The sequence below is a fragment of the Natrix helvetica genome (assembly GCF_964273705.1).
Source record: "Natrix helvetica genome assembly, chromosome: 3".
Classification (NCBI taxonomy): Eukaryota; Metazoa; Chordata; class Lepidosauria; order Squamata; family Natricidae; genus Natrix; species Natrix helvetica.
The window spans coordinates 23079060-23099791 of record NC_138549.1 but is presented as its reverse complement, the minus strand read 5'-3'; the positions used below and the strand labels follow the sequence as shown (position 1 = coordinate 23099791).

Here is a 20732-nt window from a genome sequence, read left to right as displayed (position 1 = left end):
CTCAACAAGGAGCCAATTACTACAGTTGTTGTTAGTTGCAAAGTTGTGTCTGACCCATCGCGACCGCATGGACAATGTTCCTCCTGGCCTTCCTGTCCTCTACCATCCTCTGGAGTCCATTTAAGCTCACGGCTACTGCTTCGGTGACTCCATCCAGCCACCTCATTCTCTGTCGTCCCCTTCTTCTTGTGCCCTCAATCTTTCCCAGCATTAGGTTCTTCTCCAGTGAGTCCTTCCTTCTCATTAGGTGGCCAAAGTATTTGAGTTTCATCTTTAAGATCTGGCCTGAAGAACAGTCATGATCTCCTCTAGGATTGACCGGTTTGATCGCCTTGCAGTCCAAGGGACTCGCAGGATCTTCTTCAGCACCATACTTCAAAGGCCTCAATTACCACCGTAGCTATTCTCAATCTTAGCAATTTTAGAATAAGTGGACTTCAAGTCCCAGAATTCCCCAGCCAGCCAGGGAATTATGGGAGGTGAAGTCCACTTACTTTAAAGTTGCTAAGGTTGAGAAACACTGACCTATAAATTCCAAAAGCCGAAATCAAATAGTGGAAGATCTCCGGTCTATTTTCTGACTAGAAGAACTCCCAGCTTTACTAGGAATTGTGCTGAAGCAGCACTTTTGAAGACTAGACTGTCTGTGATTTTCAAGGATGCATTCCTGAAATTATGTTCAAGTTTGCACAATTTCGGATTTGTAGCTTGGGGCTTTCTTGAACAACTCCCCCCCCCCCCTCCTTGTGCAAGCTACGTCTGTGATGGCTGCATTCCTGTTTCTAATAGTGCTGGTATGAGGATGGAGAAGTAGGAAGACTGGATAAGGGATACCACGATATTCTTATGTCCTCCTTTTCTTCTGGAGATTGAATCCACCAGAAAGGGCAGGAAGAAGAGAATGTCACGGAGTGATCCATTTCCCCAAAGACAGTAAAATGCAGCAGTCTTGAGGGTGCAACTCAGAGCAAAGATGAACAAACGGGATTATAGTTTTTAAAAAAGTGTGTGTGTTAAAGTTTCTTGTAGGCCACAATTACAAGTATATTTTGAAAAAAAAAAGGCATTGGCCTTGAAATAAACAAACCAGTTACTTAACAGGGACATTCATACTGTACAGGAGGTACTGTTCATGGGATTTTAATTTGGAGCAATAAATAGGCACTTCAATTAAAGTCTGCATTTACTAAGTGTTACTCTGTTACAATGGCTGGAAAAATGGCAACCGCTCAGAACACAAATGCCAACTTGAATTACAGCAAATCCAATGAGCATTTTGTTTTTCAATTATTCAAAGAAAATTTAATCCTGATTAAGTATCCTTGGGCAGGAATTGATGGGTAGTTGATGACTGAAACTAACAGTGAAATGCTTCTATTAATTTAATCTGCAGCTATGGCTTAATTATGACTGAATCCTCACCGAATTCTCTCAGGATTAAAACTGTAGTACTGCATCAACACATTTCATTTTTTCTCTCTCCTCAGTTTAGGAGGCATAAACCCACTCCTTTTGCAGCCATGCGGCTGTGGGTTGTTGTTTTTTTCCAACTTAAAGAGTTAGTTAATCACCCTTCTGCTCTTGTAAAATGTCAAACACGGAATTAAAACACAACTGGCAATCAAGCTAAAAACTGAACTACGTCCAAGCCTCAAGGCAAGAAAGTGATAATGAGAACTATTGTTCACTTTAAACATTATACACCATTTTTATGGACCTATTACAGTTTAAGTCCTATTAAACTTCGGCATCAGTTTTTTTTTGTCTCAAAGCCACCTTAAACAAGATATATATGATCTGAACGGCTGAACTCTTCCATCCAATTAGTTTAAATTTATCATTATCGAAATTTCAATTTTAACACAAATGAGGCCATTTGGAAGTGAAAACGTGGCTAAAATCACGTGGTCTTTATCCAAATAGTAAAAAAAAAAAAAAAGAAGAAGAAGAAGAAGAAGTTTGCTCATCACTATTTCTGATAAATTCCAATCACTTCTGCGTTGGTTGTCATCCAGCGAGAGCAAAATGCCATCTTCTAATTATTCAGCTCTTCTTGAGCTGAGTTACTGCTGAATATAGCTGCTCCATTTCCAAATCTTTATTGCACCATTGCCAAGAAATCTCCAGAGGGATCTCAGAAGTGATGACGATTTTTATGTCCAAATGGTACTGTTAGAGGCAATGTCACTGAAGAGAGAGAGGACACTTCCCAGTAAAGACTATGGGAAACAAAGAGCCGGTACAGAAGGACCATGGAAAACAGTTGGCAGAGAATGACACCCATGGTAATAATCTAAGAAGGAACAATAACAAAAAGTGAGTGAGACAGAACATGGTTTGTACCATGAACATACAATTCGTATGAAATTTCTCAGATGTACAAAGGGGCGCAAGATCTCTTTAGACACATAGTCAATGAAAGAATAGCATATGGCAAGGATAAAATTCTTTTTTCCTTTCACACGTTGCAAGTTGAAAGTTTCACTCAGAGATGGAAGGGAAGGAGGAGAGTGGGAGATACAATGAAATTGTGTTTTAACTAATTAATTGTAGGGATGGAGATCTGGTATTCCCAAAAGGCATGGAAAATCAAATAGCACACCATAGCAACAAGGTGTCATTTACACTGTTTAATTGAGGATGTCACTACACAAATTATGCAAACTGACAAGAGATTCTGCTCTAGTGTACGCAAAATCTGTAGCACTGGGGTCCAGAAAGCTGACGTTTCATTTTACCATGGCATGAAACCAAACTCGGTTCACGTGATGAAAAATCACAACTGCAGATATTCTACGAAGTGTCTCTAATTCATAGTATTAGAAAAAGGAACGTTCCAGACACTGTATAAAAACATGGTTTGTTGAATAAGCTATAGGAGTCTGATTCTATGTTAAGCCACTGTTATTTTCTAGCAATCTTTTGCAAATACAGGGGTTCCCACATCAATACTCGACAACAAAAAATCAAATGCACCATTTTATGACTTGAAACTGGCCATGGAATTATGGTTCCATTACTTCATCTCCACAGCACTAAAACACGGCTTAGTTTGGATTTAACCCAATGATTTCAGAAAATGTTCGTTACATCTGATTTCCCCAATGAACTTTGGTTTGCTCAGAAAGCTTTTCTTTGAACCGGTCTTCATTCTTTTCTTCTGAACTTCGATTGTCAGGGTCAGATTCATGTTCCTGCCCCTGATTTCCCAGAGCTACAAGTTGTGGGAGGGGGGGGGGGTTCAATTTCCATTGGACTGAGCCAGTCTTTACAAGGAGGATTGAGGATGTACTTCAAAAAGGCAGGTCCAGGTTCTATTTGGGGAGGCAGCTGAGGAGTTTTACAGACTGACACAGATGCCTTTGGTCATCTCTTTTTCCATTCAAAACCTTTCAAATCCCCAAATGCAAAACAACCCCTTGTTTTCTCCTCCCACTGGAAGGGGGGGGGGAGGGGGGAATTCTAGCAGGCCACAAAAGGGATGCCAGGAAGCCATTTTGAGCTTCTTTGCAGCACAATGTGCCCTTCTTTTTACAGTCAACTCAAATAATCAGGACAACCATGTATTTCACTTAACTAAACGCAGAATAAAAGCAAGGGGAATCATCAGATTGCAATCCTAACTTGCTCTTAAGGCCAGTTTAGTGAAATGCATGCAGCAAGAAACCAGGACTTTTAGATGTTAAAACTATACGATTTAACATCTAGCGGAAAACAGTTAAATTAAAAAGAGTGGCCTTTATCATCAGAAAGGAGCATCATTCGTGACAGCGATTCTCAGTTCTGAAAAACACCCCTAATAAGTTGCACATACCAACCTTTTCTCGCTGATAATCTCTAAACATTAGAGATATAGTCACAAGAATTGGATGACATAAAAACCACAGAATACATCCCTGAAAAAGAGAAGACACCTGTGGATTATCAGATATGGATACCTGGCAGCATTCATGGTTATGGACCCCCACTGAGTTACTTTCCTGTTGTCAAAACTTTTTTTAAAAAAAAAACTATTCTAAATCATGTAATAGAAAGCAGTAAGGATACTAATGGAATTTTTATACCTTAAAAAATCTTTCCTGAGCAATTCAAAACTTTTTTATTTACACATATACAGACCAAGGAGCCTCATTACAAACATCCTGACTTATATGTGTACGTACGTGTATGTGTTTATTTTTATCTATATATGTATTGTTCATTTGTATATTTTATGTGCTTTTATTGTACGCCGCCCCGAGTCCTTTAGGAGAGGGTGCGGCTAACAAATAAATTTTTTTTATTATTATTATTACTTCTGAATGAATATAAATATACTTCTTTCTATTTTCTTCAAAAGAGTTTCAATGTTTTTTTTTTAAAAGAATACATCGGGTTTTCGCATACCTTTGTGAAAGTAATATAGAATTCTCTCTTTAGAGTACTCCTCTCAATTCGGATAATCTGGTAAAGTCCGCATCCTAACAACATAGCTAGACAAATTCTTAACCCAAGGAGAAGTGCACCGGCTAAACTTTGGTGTGAATGGTAACTATGGTGATTGGTATCCTCCAGCTGCTCCCAAATAAGCAGAATGCTCTGCAACAGAACAAGCCATATACCAAGAATAAAAATGATGCTTGAAGAAAACTTTGTTCAGAAAATACAAGCACGATGGAGCCACATTAATTAGTAACGACCACCTCAGATTGGGCGGGAAGAAAGTAAAACTTCAAAATAATTACTAAATAGAAAAAAATAATTATAGATTTGGAAAATGTGTAACAAAACATAACCGTAAACAACTTCAGCTTTTCCTGCCTGAGACGGGACTAGAACTCAGGTTTCCCAATTGCTATCCTGGTACACTACACCGATCTGGCTCTCTTTTGGAGGCTACGGCTTTGGCAGCATCTTCCAATTATGCTAAAATCAGGTGCAGAACCTGTCCAGCTTGCCTTTCATTAACTATTTTCCCAAATAATCATTAGGCCGTTCTAGTCGGGTAACATCATTTTCAACATTACATCTTATCAATGTTCTAGAGCAGAGGTGGCATTCAGCAGGTTCTGACCAGTTCTGGAGAACCGGTAGCGGAAATTTTGAGTAGTTCGGAGAACTGGTAAATATCACCTCTGACTGCCCCGGCCTCATCTAATCTCTGCCTCCCGAGTCCCAGCAGATTGAGAGGAAATGGGGATTTTGCAGTAACCTTTCCCTAGAGTGGGGAGGGAATGGAGATTTTAGAGTATCCTTCCCCTGCTACGCCCACCAAGCCACGCCCACAGAACCGATAGTAAAAAAAATTGAATCCCACCACTGTTCTAGAGTTATTAGCCGCTAATCCCTTCTTCAGTAAAGACAAAACAAAAAACAAAAAACCCCCACCTGTATCACAACAGCGGTTATGGCAATGGCAGTGGATGCTGGACTGGAATCCCACTGGAGGGGTTTGCTCTGAGATTTCTTCATTCTACCAATTGCCCATCCCATGCAAAGACTCAGTAGCAGGAACAACATCTGCACCTGAGAGATGATGTCACACACTATGGGGAAGGTCAAGAAAAGTTACACAGTTAAATCGTTCATGGCATTAGGGCAGGGGTGTCCAAACTTGGGAACTTTAAGACTTGTGGACTTCAGCTCCCAGAATTCCCCAGCCAGCATGGCTGGCTGGGGAATTCTGGGAGTTGAAGTCCACAAGTCTTAAAGTTCCCAAGTTTGGACACCCCTGCATTAGGGATACCCGGCACATAGAAAGCCCTTGTGTTGGGCTTTCTTAGTTCTGCAAAACATTTCTAGGGGGAAGCCTCTGCCCTTCATACAAGTCCTTCAGGGCAGCCATTGCTTTGTGTGAAGAGCTGAATGTTTACCATTCACCCTCACTCTTGCTATATTGAGATCAATTTTGGCCTCATTAGGAATGTTCTTTATTTTCAGTCACTTCTCCAAAAATGTGGCAAGCCATTTTCAACTTTTGTAGCAGACTTAAGTTATCTTTTGGTGGTTAACGATGTCTTTAAGATTAAGAGATTAACAGAGTTGGAAGGGACGTTGTAAATCTTCCGGTCCAACCCCCCCCCCCCCCCCCCGCCCAAGCAGGAGATCCTACACCACTTCTGACAAATGGCAGTCCAGTCTCTTCTTGAAAACTTCCAGTGATGAAGCTCCCACAACTTCTGAAGGCAAACTGGCCCATTGGTTGATTATTCTCACTGTCAGAAAATTTCTACATATTTCTAGGTTGAATAAGAGGCCGAGAGCTCCCCAAAAGATGCAACTAAACGATAACATGCTCCCCAGCCTCTCAATTTTCCAGCTATGTGGAACATTTTAATTTGTTGCTAACTATTTGGTTTAAACTCCTATTTACTCTGAGAGCAATCAATTCAGAATGTTCAGGTTTGGACAGACAAGGGTATGATTATACTGTAAAGCATCTTTTGAAATAATCAAATATGTTGCTAGACGTAATGAACAAAGCCCTGTCCTCTGTATTGGCTGGTGGGACCCTACCAGCCCCAGGCAGCATGTGGAAGTACAGGGCATTAGCGTACTCCAAATAACCCATGCAATAGTTAAAAAGATGTTAAACAATGCCTCATGAAATACCAGAGAAAACAAATACTCAACTTAGAAAAGATGTACTTACATTCTGCAAGGCTCCCCATAAAAGGCAGTCCTACTCCATTTTTTGAATAACTAATGTAAATGAAAGAAAATTATTTTCAAAAGCTCATTCTGCTAAAAAAATCCAATACTTCACGCACAATACTAGAATTGTGTACCACTTCAGATTCCAAGGTGAAAGGTACTTCTGAGTTTGCTACTTTATGAGCCAAACAAGGCTTTTCCTAGGACCGTAATGCCCGTGGCATGCGGAGCCATTTGTCAGCTGGCCAGCGCGCTGACTTCAGCCTTCTTTTGAGGTCATTTTTCGCCCTCCAGAGGCCTCCCTGAAGTCTCCGGAGTGCGAAAAACCGGCCCTACAGGCAAACCAGAAGTCCGTTCCCAAACTTCCGGTTTGCCTCTAGGGGCGGTTTTTCACGCTCTGGAGGCTTCAGGGAAGCTCCTGAAGCCTCCGGAAGGCCTCGAGGGGGAAGACTATTTTTGCCCTCCCCAGGCTCCTATAAAGCCTCTGGAGCCTGGGGAGGGCAAAAAAAACATGCCAAAAATGGGGGGGGGGGGAAGCGCTGGTCGTGCGCGCATGTGCACTGTGGTCGTGCGCATAGCATTATGGGTGTGGCGTGCCCATGCAGGACCCCCCTGCGCTCCCCCCACTTTTGACACGTGAGCCAAAAAAGGTTTGCCATCACTGTCCTAGGATGTGAAGTAGCAATGAAAGGGACTATAACCAGGGGTGTCAAACTCAAGGCCTGTAGGCCAGATCTGGACCGTGAGGTGCTTAAATCTGGCCTCCGGGTTGCCCTGGAAATAGTGAAGGGCCAGCCCATGATGCCTCTGCCAGCGAAAACAGAGCTTGGGAGGGTCACGAACGCTTGGGCAAGCACAAGCACCCCCGACATGAGTGACGTCAAGCTGGCCATGCCCAGCCCGAGATCAAATACAACCCTGATGCGGCCCTCAATGAAATAGAGTTTGACACCCCTGGGCTATACTATGCTGGGACAGATGTAGCTACTCTCAGGAATTGCAGGTCTTACTTACTTCCATGCTCAGAAGCACATTATCTCCTTCAAATGCAAAGGGGCCACACAATAATTACAAATAATCTTTCTGGGGATGCACACACACACACATGCATATGTTTACACATACGTTATTTGCAGAACTTGTTAAAGTTCCATAGCAGAAGAAACAAGAGACTGGATTACAAACAGCACATATAAGTTTGCTTACACTGGAATATTATTTGGCCACTGCAATTGCTAGAGAGAAACTTCTCCATTCGGCTCTCTTTGGTTCTAACCAGACTCCCTCTTTATTCCTTCATTAATAGATGTTAGTTTACATGTAAATTTACATAAAGCTAGTTTAAATATACTGTTAAGAAAAAATACCCCAAAGTATTAAAAAGAAATCTGGAATTCATCCCAAACCTGGTTTATAATGTATTCGCATTGTTTCAAGGAACCCATCGTAAGAAACGCTATTTAAGATTAAAGGAAGAGAATCTGAAAAGAAACTGAAGTAGGAATGTGCAGCCTCAAGAAAAGAAGATTATGGGCAAACCACAAAACAATTCAGTGGATTTAATATCAGGAAACAACAACTGGCAACTTGATTTTTTGTCCCAATGCTCCTTGAAATCAGTTTTGTTAAAATTAGAGGCCACTGAATAAGCATCCCCTTAGAGCAGGCGTGTCAAACTCGCAGCCCGTGGGCAGGATGCGTCATGCGCTGGCCACATCCACTCCCATTTTAGCAAAGGGGAAAAGTTGCGATATGTCATGTGACGATGTGTCGTTGCAAATTTGAAACCTCTGCATTAGAGTGCTGTTTCACCCAGCAAATTGGAGAAAGAAATGCAGTATGATAGAAGCCTGGTCTGCTCAGAAGTGCAAATTACCTGCATACACCTGAATGGCTTCCATACCACTGTGAGAATCCACAGCATAACCCCAAGCAATCCATGTACTCTGCAATGAGTGGTGCTATCTGACATTACTCAGGTGCATCTCGGGGGATGCAAGAAGGGCCTTCCCTGTAATGGCTCCTTCCCTATGGAACATCATCCCTCCAGAAATTATAATGGCTTCTACTCTGAAGCTCTTTTGGAAGGTTCTGAAGAGATGACTTTTGCTAATGGTCCTGGAGAACCCAGAGTGGGATGGAGCCCGTTAAATGGTTGATGTGAGTGTGTGTTGTTGCCGAGGGCGTGTGTGTTATATTATCATCATTATCATTCATTCCAAATTGCTTTTATCTTCTGTAAGCCGCGTAGAGTCGCCGTGAGCATGTAAGCAGCTATATAAATTTTCCAAAATCAATAGATTTTTTTTCAAATAAATACTGTACAGTAACTTAGCTTGCCTCCCTCCCTCTGTATGCTGGAGCAGAAAGAAAGTTTAAGCCTAAGCAGCACAGCCTAGGATTTTTCCAGGGAATCATTTGTGGTTCAGGCCTTAAGAGCAAAGCTAGCTGGGAAAGCTAGAAATTCTTGTTAGTAAAGGTTGCTGCTGGAAGCCTAAGGCAACAGACAAGAGCAACAGTTTATAGGAATTCAGCTGAAGTCCCTTCCGTGGGATCTGAAATTACCTTGAAAAATGCAGATAGTTTGCAAGAGCTGAAGCTGCTTGCAGGAGCAAAACTACAGAGAGCACTTTGAGCACCGTGTGCATAGGTCCCCCTTTCGTAATTGTTTGCCACAAGGACTGAGCGTAAATGCAGGCAGCAACAAAATAACCCAGGACAAGTAGGAAGAAGAACTCATGTAAGCCTGTGAACAGAAAAAAAACCAACGTTCATTCATTTCTTTGACAATGAATGCCTTGTTTCTTGTAAACCTTGTTTTTCATGCCTTCTGCCTAATGGAAAACCTGACAATTCCCAGAGCAACTACCAATTAAAACACATTTGACTACAGCTTAGTAACAATGGAGAACAGCAGCTGATTTGAGGTTTAAGAAATCTGAAAAGCCTGGGGAAATAACCAGCTTCATTTTGGGCTAAAAGATGCAGGGAGCATTCCCAAAAAAAGTTCCACTACAGAAAAGGCCCTTCGTGATGGGACCTTGAGAGATTCATTAGGTCTTGAAAGGACCAGCAGCAGAGGAGATGCAATGCTAGCAGAGATGAAGATATGTGATAGGGTTTCCATATCATGCGTGCTGGGGGATTCTGGGAGGTGAAGTTTACACAGTTTAAATTACATGTAGATTGAGAAATGCTGCAACAGGGATTGGGAATTACATGAAACAAGGAGTTTCGCTTTTGATTTCAAAATATAATCTCTTTGGCTATGTAACCTTTTTCTGCCTAATCATCCTTTTGAAGGATCACTATCTTCAGGATTGTTTTTCAGACTAAATATGGCAACTGTGGCAGCCTTTGCAAAAGCAGCAGCTAAGAGCAAGGTGTTTTGTCTCACCACTAGATGTCACTGCTGCAATACGTAAAAGTGGTGGGTACTCCATAAAGTGCTCCCTATATGTAAAATGCAACTTTACCTTACATTTTGTGAGGTAAACCATTACCAATTGTAATGCACATACTTTTCTTTATTCAATAAGTTGCTATGGAAAGAAAGTCACATGATGGGGGAAAAACACATAACTGCTTTAAAAAGTTGCAGATAAGTTTCTTGTTTGCTTGCTTTGCAATCAAGTATGTATTTCTTTCTGGAACTGAATCCAAAAGGCTACTGAAGATAGCTGTTAAACCCCAAGGCTTAAATGTCTGACCATCCCAACTTCACTATTACTTCTCAATTCGTTCAACACAGCTAAAAGAAACATACAAGTATGGCACTGTACCATATCTGTATTTAAGCAAATATAAGGATAAAAATTACATTCATTTCCAAAGTAAAAAAGTCAAACAGATATTTTGGATTATTTGCCTGTTATCTGTGCAAGAAAAATGGAAGAGGGAAGAATCTAACTTTATGATCCCTAAAGTTTGGCTAAAGCGATCAACCCATTTTAACTTAGCATTAAATGAATAATCTTTCATGGATTTGGAGAAATGCTTCTTCTCCAAAAATGTACTTCCATTAAACTGGTCATATCTTCATTCTTTTTCCCACAAAGCCCATTCCATATCAAGAAAAATACCTTACCTGATTCCCCTGCACTAAAGTGATCTAATGGATTCCGTTCTGCATCTGGATTTAGTAGCACCATTTCAAATTGAACATCCTCAGATTCCGTCTCTTCATATGTTTCCGCACAGGTAAACTTGTCGACATAAAATACATACCACGTGTCTGGATAAGGGACCTGGGATACTGTTACATTTTGTTCGGTGCAGTTCATGTTCACTTAAAAAAAATACATTAAAGTCACTATCTCCAGGAAGCTTTTAGTGATAAGAAATTTCTAGCATTCAAGAAATTTTTCATGTTTGGTTATGGCTAAGGGGCATATTCATATTGTTCAAAGCACATGTGCCAATATATATGCTAGAATATATATGCCAATAGAATGTATTTTTGCAGAGTATGTTTATAATGTAAATGGAAATAGACTATATTTAAAGAACATACCAACTCATTACGTATCATAGGGCAAAAATCATTCCCATTTACCCACTTTTAACCACCTTTAGGCCAAAGAAGAAACTAAATGCACTTAATTATGAAAATCATAATGTATAGTCAATTACAGTAAAATGTTGTTTAATTAGAAAAAAAATACTTCAATGATTCAGGGGCATGATAAAGACTTTGCCTGAAGAAAAATCCACCTTGAATCCCTGACTTCTTTATGTCAGATTAGTAAAAAACAACAGCCTAAAATGCAGGAGTTGTTAATCTATGCAAACAATACTAAGCCAGCTCTAACTCAGTATAAAGCTGCTTATTAAGTTACAAAATGCGATTAAATCTCCATGTGACTTATTCTAAACAGAGCAAAAGACAGTTTATACATTTTGAAAGTAACTTGGGAAGGAAGCACATATAAAATAGTCAAGATATGGCACTTTTTAAAATCTGAAATTTGGAATGGTGGAAATATTGTTATATCTATTTTTGCATAACACATTTAAAGTGAAAGGTTAAGATCAGATTTTGAAAAAGGGTGTTATCAGATATGCTCAAGAATAATGCTATGACTATTAGAAGGGTGTAGCAAATTTTGAATAACTGAAGAATGAAGATTATATGCTGACATAAATATGTACAATAACATTAGAACCATATAAGTTTGATTAATGTAGTAATTCTCATTTGAAATGAATGACACTCACATGCCACACTGTCCTTCTAATAATGTTGATGTATATTTAAAAATAAAAACTTTATGCAAAAATAAAATGAAAATAAAATCTGCCAATGTCAGTGTATAATTAAATATGGCTACTGGTGGTGCATTACTATTAACATTTTATTTTGATCAATTAAGAATTATCCTGATTATGACCACTTTGAAATAAACTATCTGAGGATTTACTAATTATAAAATATTTGTGGTCCACAAAAATTGATCTTAGCCTTGGTAATCTGATTTCCTAGTTTCATTTTCTTTAATTGAACAAGGAAACAAAGGGGCTCTTTTCATGCTTTAAAAAAACTAGACATCATTTTCTTATTTTATGCTACCATAATTATAGGTTTAAATATTAACACTTGCAATATGGAAAAATAGTCAATTGATTCATTGAATGGTTTTTTAAAAAACTGCTTTCAAGTCAGCTGTATGGGTAACAATTTTCTCTTCAATTCACTGAGAAAACTTAGAAACAGAAGCAAATATGATCATTTTTAAAATGTGGCAAAATGGAAGATTATCAGTTGTGCGATTGAGAACAATTGTTTGCTGGGGGTGGGAGTGGCTCACCTCTCAATCTTCCTGCCCTAAACAAAACGGCAGAAAGGGGTAGAAGACACGGGCCCTTCTCATGATTTCACAGCAATATTGGGCCAGCCTTTTGCATCCTCCCCCCCCCCCACCTCTGGCAGTCTGGAAGTCCAAGGATAGCATCTGGCCCATCCCAAATTGCCTATCTCTGATGCAGCTTTTTGCATTCTAATATTTGTTATGGTGAAAAGTCTAGTGGGGAGAGCTTTGGACTGGCTGCAAAGACAGGCTCAGATGCTAAGTCTCCAAGTGTTAGACTGACCTGATTAATCTACATTAGTTGGCATTATGTTATCAAGTTTTGTACTGAATCCAAAAGGGAAGAGTAAATATTAACATTTGCTTGGATTGCAAGCATTAATAGATTAGAAACTTCTCCCTTCTATGAACTTATCCTAGGTGCTGTGTTTTGTCAACAATTAGAATCTTGATTCGGATGAACTTTATCGGGATTTCCAAAACAAAAATGGTCATGCTGGGGATAAGCAGGGTGTAACAATCTTCTATTATCTAGATGAAAAAAGGACCACATTTAGAATGGAATACAGAGCATTCACTTGTGATACACCATGGATTACACATATAATCAGTGAAACAAAATAGACTAGAACTGAATGATGAAAAGTGAAATGTAGGTATATAGAAGTTAATAGGTCAGGAAGCAGAAGAGGTGTGATTGTAGAAAGATTTCATAACTAGTACAGCTAGAAGTCAATGCGCCTTAGCTTGCAATTTTCCATGCCTTTTGGTGCAAATATCAAAGTACTTTAACGGCCTCTAAATGCTTTACTAAGGATTAATCTATGATCAGTCAATGAGTATAAGAAGATTATATAATGGCTCAATACATTAATGACACCTGGGCACAGACTCACTTATCAGCTGAGCTTTAGCCAGTTTTTCTTTACAGCTGTAATCCTGTTGGCTTTCTTGAAGCTTTAGCCATTCCTGAGCTTGAAAGAGATGAAGCTTTGCTTCTTTTCCAACAGCAGTTGCCACGTTGTTGATTCTGACATACAGAAGAGCACAATCACCTTGATATTTAAAAAGAAGTCAAATTCTGTTATACAGATAAAAACACGAGCAAGAGAGAAACATTCCCTACAAGGCAGTTTAATGCTGATAAGAGGTATGTTCCATTGCATATTTACCAGTTGCGTTTATCATTTGCATAGCATGATCATTTTTTAAAGCTCTGTCTATGCTGAAAGGTGTCAAAAATCCAGTGAACTGATTTCCCCCTTCTGCCATATGTACCATATTGCTTAGGGCAGCTTTTCAAAATCAGGGATAACTTTGTTTCATTTTGAAGAGCCAAGGGATGATCAGAACAAGTGTTTTCCAATGTCTCAAAAAAGACTAAACTCAGGCCTACTGCAATTATGTAGCATAAAGCAGAAGAGGACAGAACTTGAGACAGAAAGATCAAGCCCATCACATGTGCCCCCCCCCACACATATTGTCCTTGTTGGGACTATATTTCCTTAGGAGAAACAAACTGGAGAAAGGGGCAAACCTAAGAGAGATTTGTAGGTAATTATTTTTTAATAACTTTGGTTTACAAAAAAAACATTGAACAGCACAAAAACTGTACATTTTCTATTAAAGGACAGTTTTCTGAAATAAAGGACTGTCCTTTATTTAAAAAAGGACATTTGGTCAGTGTACCTATATTCCAAGATCTTGTTGCCAACATTTAACTCTCTCTCTCCAGCCATATTTGAAGCATTTTTGGAATAATTTTCAGGTCTTTCAAGGCAATGGTGGCGGTTTTGAAGGATGGAAAAGTTTTTAATGTTAGAAAAGCGAATGGGTTCCTATTCTTATAATAGGATTTGAACATCTGGGGGGGGGGGGAAATCACCCTTTTCAACTTAATTTCCATCTCATCAGATGACCTTAAGCAGGAAAGTTGGGTGGCTAATTTACAACTTCTCTCCCAATATTTCCTTTAAGAGTTGGATAAAATCAAGTTGTATTTGAATTTCTAGTTTCACAGACATCTCCATGTTGTTTTCTTGGCAATAGGACAGAGGTTACAGTGTTCTTCTGGACGCTTTCAACTCAGGCTATATACCTTCCATGCCAAAGTCAACTAGATACTTATTAGGGCTTCTACAGCTACAATAACGGTTGCACTACAAGATACAAGCCCATACATATTTATGACATGTAATAAAAAAGTTATTTATAAAATAATTTGTACTGGTCTAGAAGTTTTGTTCTCTCTCTCTTCCTTTCCTTTCCTTTTTCCTTTCCTTTTTCCTTTCCTTTCCTTTCTCCTTTCCTTTCCTTTCCTCCTATCTTTCTAAAATTCATTGGCTGCCCATCTTACCAAAGGTAACTCTGGGCGGCTTACAGTCATAAAAATATATCTGCATTAAAACCAAAGATTAAGGGCATGTGGGGAGGGTGGGGGCAAAATGGTGGGAGGTGGGATCTGTTGTTTACTCAATCAACCACCTCCACTGTGCTGTTCCCCCACTGGGGTTCCAGGCCTTTAGGCCCTTAAGAAAGGAGAGGAGGGTTGGGGCCAACCTCATATTGGGGGAAGAAGATATTCCAGAGGATGAGGGCAACAGCAGAGAAGGCTTTCCTCCTGGGCCCTGCCAGCTGGAATAATTGGGCTGATGGGACCTGTAACTTGCCTCTTCTGCTAGCACGAGTGGGATGGGCTAATCCCAGTGGGATGAGATGGTCCCTCAAGAAACCTTGACTCATGCCAAGGGCTTTAAAGGTGATCATCCACACCTTGAATTGTACCCGGAAGCAGAGCAGCAACCAATATAGCTCGAGGAGAAGTGGTGATACAAGGGCCATTCTTGGGGCACCTAAAACTGCCTGTGCTGCTGTACTCTGCACCAGCTGTAGCCTCTGAATGCTTCTCAAGGATACCCCCATATGAAGTGCATTACAGCAGTCCAACCGTCAGATGATTAGGGACTGAACAACTGAGCACACGGAATCCTGATGCAAGAAAGGCTGCAACTGGTGCACAACATGAAGTTGTGCCAAGGCTTTCCTAGCTGCGACTGTCCTCTGCTCCTCAAGCAGGAGTTGCGAGTCCAGCAGAATCCCCAAGCTGCGGACTGGATCTTTCTGGGGGAGTGCTACCCCATCCAGAGTAAAAGATGACAGAATCCCCGAGCCCTGTGTACCCAAAGCCATTCAGTCTTGCCAGGGCTCAGCAGAAGCCTGTTATCCAGGCCCCCACTGCCATCAGGCACCACGAGAGGGTAGCCACAGCATCACTTGGGTCACCAAGAATGGAGAGATACCGAGTTGGGTGTCATTGGCACACAGCAGATATCTCAACCAGTGGTGACAGATGCTCTTGCCTAGCGGTTTCATATAGATATTGGAAAGGAGTGGAGAGAATATCGAGCCCTGCAGCACATCACAACATAGTGGTGGAGGGCTGGATCTTTCACTCCCTTTCAATAGTGGGACTGACTATGGAGAAAGGAGCTGAACCAGCACAGCCCCAGTCCCTGTAGCCAGCCCAAAAGGATACCATGGTTGATGGTATTGAAAACTGCCGAGAGGTCAAGGAGAGGGAGGATGATTGCATCACCCCATCCTGCTCTCGCCAGAGATCATCAACAAGCACTACCACTTTGATGGGGCTCTGTACGTAATTTCTAATAAACCTGAACAACTAGCAGCTTTTCTTTTCTGAGATGTCAATCAGGGTTAATAGACTTCCTGCTCTCCATTATCTGCCTGGGAAAAATATTTACTGAGCAAGTGGATCGATCAAATCACAGCAGGAATGCCTGTAAGTATAGAACCAGAGCAACAACTCTCACTTCCAGGATTTCTCCTTAAGGACAAATGACCAGAAAATATTGATAAGGGTCCCCCACTAATTTTACTCTACGCTTAACTTTGTAAGCCAAACAATTTGTCACCCCCCCAAAAAATGGTTACCAATCTCTGGTTACTAGAAAAGGGACAATTAGATCTTTTGCTTACTGTTGCTGCTCATGCTTGTCACACTGGCCACAACCTCTAAATCAGGGGTGTCCAAACTTGAGAACTTTAAGACTTGTGGACTTCAATTCCCAGAATTCCCCAGCCAGCATGGCTGGCTGGGGAATTCTGGGAGTTGAAGTCCACAAGTCTTAAAGTTCCCAAGTTTGGACACCCCTGCTCTAAATAGAAACGATCCTTGGCTCCATTTGTTGAGATAGCTTTATTGAAAGTTGAGCATATTGCAGAGCCAGAACTGAGAATTGTGTGTCAAAATCCCTAACTTCTCTCCCCCGCCCCACCACAACTGACCCTCGCTGCCCACCACACTGTAAACAATCAAGCCCATGCAAGATACTTTCACAATGATCATCCAAGCACATCCCTCCTTCTTCCAGGTGGGTGACTTTAGGGCAGCATCTCAAGGAGGTATAGTCTCTACTTTTGATTCCCCAAGCAACTCCCCTCCTCACAGTTCATGGTAGTCTGTCATCACAGAACAGCGAAGCACAGCAAGCTCAAGGTGACAGCTGACAGTTTTACTCTATGCTGAGTGCCAACTAGTCTTTCTTCCTCTGTAGCTTCACTAGATGCCCTTATCAGGACAGAAGAGGATGGAAGGCTTGGTCCATATTCTGCTGACTTGCTCAGAACTACTTGCTGCTTCTGGTTTCCAGGCCAGTGCTTGTTAAGTGCTTCTTCTCTGCTTGGGAGAGTTTAGCTTTCTTATCTTGCTGCTGTAATAACCCAATGAGCAACAGTACTAGGCTAGCCCAGCATTGTGCAGGAGAATCAAAAATTGCCATGCAAACTGGTGGCTGAGTCCCCCTGACTGAGATATTTATGATCAAGTGAACTGCATTATTCCAGTACTTAAGACGCGAAAAGCACTTGTGTGAGTTACTTCCAAAAGAATCAGTTCATGGAAGTCACAGGTGGTAGGCAAGGCCTGAGGATTTGGCATTCCTTCTTGAAAAGGAACTCATATAGTGAACTACATTCATAAAGTGCTCACGATTGAATGACCTAGTGGCCACCCATCTGCTAGAAAATACTGAGCAGTATGTACAGATGGAAGACTGGAGCAGAAGCTACGAGGGGCAGAAAGATCACATTCCCTGTGACGGCAATGGCACTCATAGGTGACTTTATATACTCAAAAGCTCACAATCATTCAGAACCAACCCTAACACTAGGCTAAGAAGGTGGCTGCTGTACTACATGCAAACCTAATATCAGCCTGCCAATTACTGTGCTTCTCTCTCTCAGAACTAAAATGTTTATGAAGATGCCACGGAAAAAGTATAATTCATCAAAAATATTTCTTCACCCTGGCAAGAACACACTTGCCAGTTCTGCTAAATTCCTGGAGATTCGGCACTTGGTAACTGAAGCAGGGCAAATAAAATGAAGCCTACAGAGGTCTGATCAGCTAAAAGAGGTTTTAGAGGCTCCAAACGAGGAAGCAACACAGCAACCAGCTGCCCCTTGGGAGGACAAGGCTGATCCCAAAGGAAATCAGCAGAGATCAGGGCAGAACTGAGATAACTATCAAGGCATCCCAGTGCAGAAATACAGGTAGTCCTCGACCAGAATTTCTGTTGCTAAGTGAGAAATTGGTTGAGTTTTGTCCCATTTCACAACTTTTCTTGCCACATTTGTTAAGCGAATCACTGCAGTTAACAACCGGGTTACTAATTCGACAAGTGAATCTGGCTTCTCCATTGACTCAGAAGGTCGCAAAAGACGATCACATGACCCCAGGACACTGCAACTGTCATACATACGAAGCAGTTGACCAGCATCTGAATATAAATCACACGACCATGGGGATGCTGCAATAGTCGTAAGTGTGAAAAACGGTCCTAAGTCACTTTATTTTCGGTGCTGTTATAACTTTGAAAGGTCACTAAATGAACTGTCGCAAGGCGAGGACTACCTGTAAACTCTTTTCAGGAAAGCAATAAAGCCCCCTTCCACCCAACCCCTAAGGAAACCATAGTTCACTCAGAGAAAACTTTTCTTTTGCAATCATGAGGATGCACAGTAGTCCTTAGTGGCCTGGGAAAACAATAAAGGAAAATATTTGTAGCTCAGGGACGAAATGAGGGGTCCTTGGTGCTTTCTGAGCTTGCTTGTTTTCTAGCAGACATTTTATTACCCTAACTAGTAACATCATCAGTGCTAAAGGAGTGCAGTTTGCTGCCAGTTTATATTCTTGTGCCTTACCAGTCTGTGTGGGTGGGAGCAGCCTTAAGAGATTCTTTGGTTGGGCTGTTTACTGATGGCTCTTTGGCAGTTTCTTGACTGGGATATTGTTTACAGGTAGTCCTTGATTTACAACAGTTTGTTTAATGATCGTTCAAAGTTACAACTGCACCGAAAAAAGCAACTCATGAACATTTTTCACACTGACGACCGCTGCAGCATAGCAGTCACAGGATCCAAATTTGGATGCTCGGCAACCGACTCACATTTATGACGCTTGCAGCATCCCGGCGTCATGTGAACCGCCTTTTGTGACCTCCTCTTCCCAAGCCAAGTCAATGGGGAAAGCAGATTCACTTAACAGCCAGGTCACTCACTTAACAACTGCAATGATTCTTTTAACAAACAGGGAAAGAAAAGTTGTAAAACGGGGGCAAAGCTCACTGAAACAATTTCTCACTCAGCTCCAAAAATTATGGGCTCCACTGTGGTCGTAAGTTGAGGCCTACCCGTACTTGATGACTGGGTCCGAGATGTGGCAGGGAGGAAAAGCTCCAAAATTTTGGCCTCCACCTCCTCCTGCAAAGACACGTGTCGCTCCTGTTTGCAAAGGCACGTGTCATCCTCCTGCAAAGGCACGTGTCATCGTCGGCAGAGAACGAGGATCTGCAGAAAAAGTGCCCATTTTGACACGTGTCATGGAAGTCCGGCTTCGCACCACGACAGTCCTTGGGCTCCCAGGGAAGCGGCTCTTTCCCCCGAGAATGGATGGTGTGTGTGTGTGTGTGTGTGTGTGTGTCCGGTGTTATTTCCACGAAGAACGCGCGTGGGGCGGCGGGTCAGCCGCACGAGGCGGCCTCTCGAGCCAGCCTGTCACGGGGTCCTCCCGCAACCCACTCCGCTTTTCCTTCGCTTCTGCCGCCGCCGAGCTCTTACCTCGGAACTGGAACCGAGTCACCACCTGGCCGGCCCTGGCGCGGGCCGCGGCGCTGGCGAAGTCGCCATGGACGGTCTTGGCTTGCGCCCCGCGCATCCAGGCGCCACCGCCGCTCCACAGCGCGACCCAGACGAAGCACAGAAGCGGCTCCATGGCTTCTCCCGCATCCCGCCGTCACCTCTCCCCCATCCCGACCACGTCTGCACTCGCCCTGAGAACGGAAACCAGGCGGAACCAGGAAAGGAGCGGCAGCCAATGGGAAAAGAGGCTTTACCGGGAGAAGGCCAATGAGAGGGCCTTCCCGAGGAGGGCGGGGGCGGGGCCGAGGAGGGCGGGACTGGCCGTTGCCGCGCGCCAGCCTCTCGTAAGGAGGACTTCCAACTGGCATTCTGGAGACGGTTGCTAGGAGAGGAACGCTCCACCCGCCGCGTCACTGGAGTCGGATGGGATTGGTGGAAGGGGAAGAGGGGGCGGGGTCACCGCGTCTGGTGGTAGTAGTGGCGGAGAGATCCAGGAGGACATCTAGTCGAGCCCCAGTTTTAAACTTCTGGTTTGGGCTCGCGAGGCGTGTTCTTCCCATCCAGCCCAAGATCTTCCAAACCTTGGAAGGGCCGATTCTGGGCGCGCGTGGATTAAATGTCCAGCAGCTGCCATTTAATTCCTGTTTGTCTCAAATACGCATGAATCAAAAGTGCTTTTAAATATTAATTCGAATGGATTTGAAATGATTCTCGTTTGCGTAGCAGAGAAGAGCATTTCGTTTTGGCAGAGGGTTTGCTTTTGTCATATAGTTCCCCAACATTTCGTTACCCCCAGGCTAGGCAACATCCTAAGGAAAGTTTTGTAGACGTGTCTTGTCCCATTCCTCTTTAGCTCATACATATCTTCTGTGCCAGATTAAATTATGAAATTTATCTTTATTATTACATTACTAATTGGCAAGCTGGGAGAGCAAATCACAGCCAAAATTTAAAACGAGCTGCAAATATGTTCTACTATTTCAAGGGTATTTCATCTCAGAAATTTACAGTAAGTCCATTATACTAAATGAACTCGCCAGTCCTCGGAACCTTGTCTCCTTAACGTGAATGCTATCTTTATGTCAACAGCTCGGAATATCCTTGCCTGTTTTATTGAGAAGTTTGATTATTTTA

The 20732-nt window shown here is 42.0% G+C and overlaps 1 protein-coding gene across 1 annotated transcript; it reads right to left on the bottom strand.

Annotated features, from left to right (window-relative positions):
• Positions 1-1895: 1895 nt before the first annotated feature.
• On the bottom strand, positions 1896-19816 carry GPR180 (G protein-coupled receptor 180). The gene is made up of 9 exons (XM_081948727.1): positions 19578-19816; positions 13337-13495; positions 10721-10921; positions 9199-9379; positions 6632-6681; positions 5368-5525; positions 4387-4578; positions 3819-3896; positions 1896-2293 (listed from the first exon to the last, which is right to left on the bottom strand). The coding sequence occupies exons 1-9, from the start codon at positions 19729-19731 to the stop codon at positions 2135-2137; spliced, it is 1332 nt and encodes a 443-aa protein (XP_081804853.1). The 5' UTR covers positions 19732-19816; the 3' UTR covers positions 1896-2134.
• Between the last annotated feature and the right edge of the window lie 916 nt (positions 19817-20732).

Coding starts and splice junctions, on each gene's coding strand:
- GPR180 (XM_081948727.1), bottom strand. CDS start 19,731: ATGGAGCCGCTTCTGTGCTTCGTCTGGGTCGCGCTGTGGAGCGGCGGT. Junction 13,496..19,577: donor GACTCGGTTCCAGTTCCGAG/GTAAGAGCTCGG, acceptor TTAAATATCAAG/GTGATTGTGCTCTTCTGTAT. Junction 9,380..10,720: donor CTTTAGTGCAGGGGAATCAG/GTAAGGTATTTT, acceptor TTCTGTTCACAG/GCTTACATGAGTTCTTCTTC.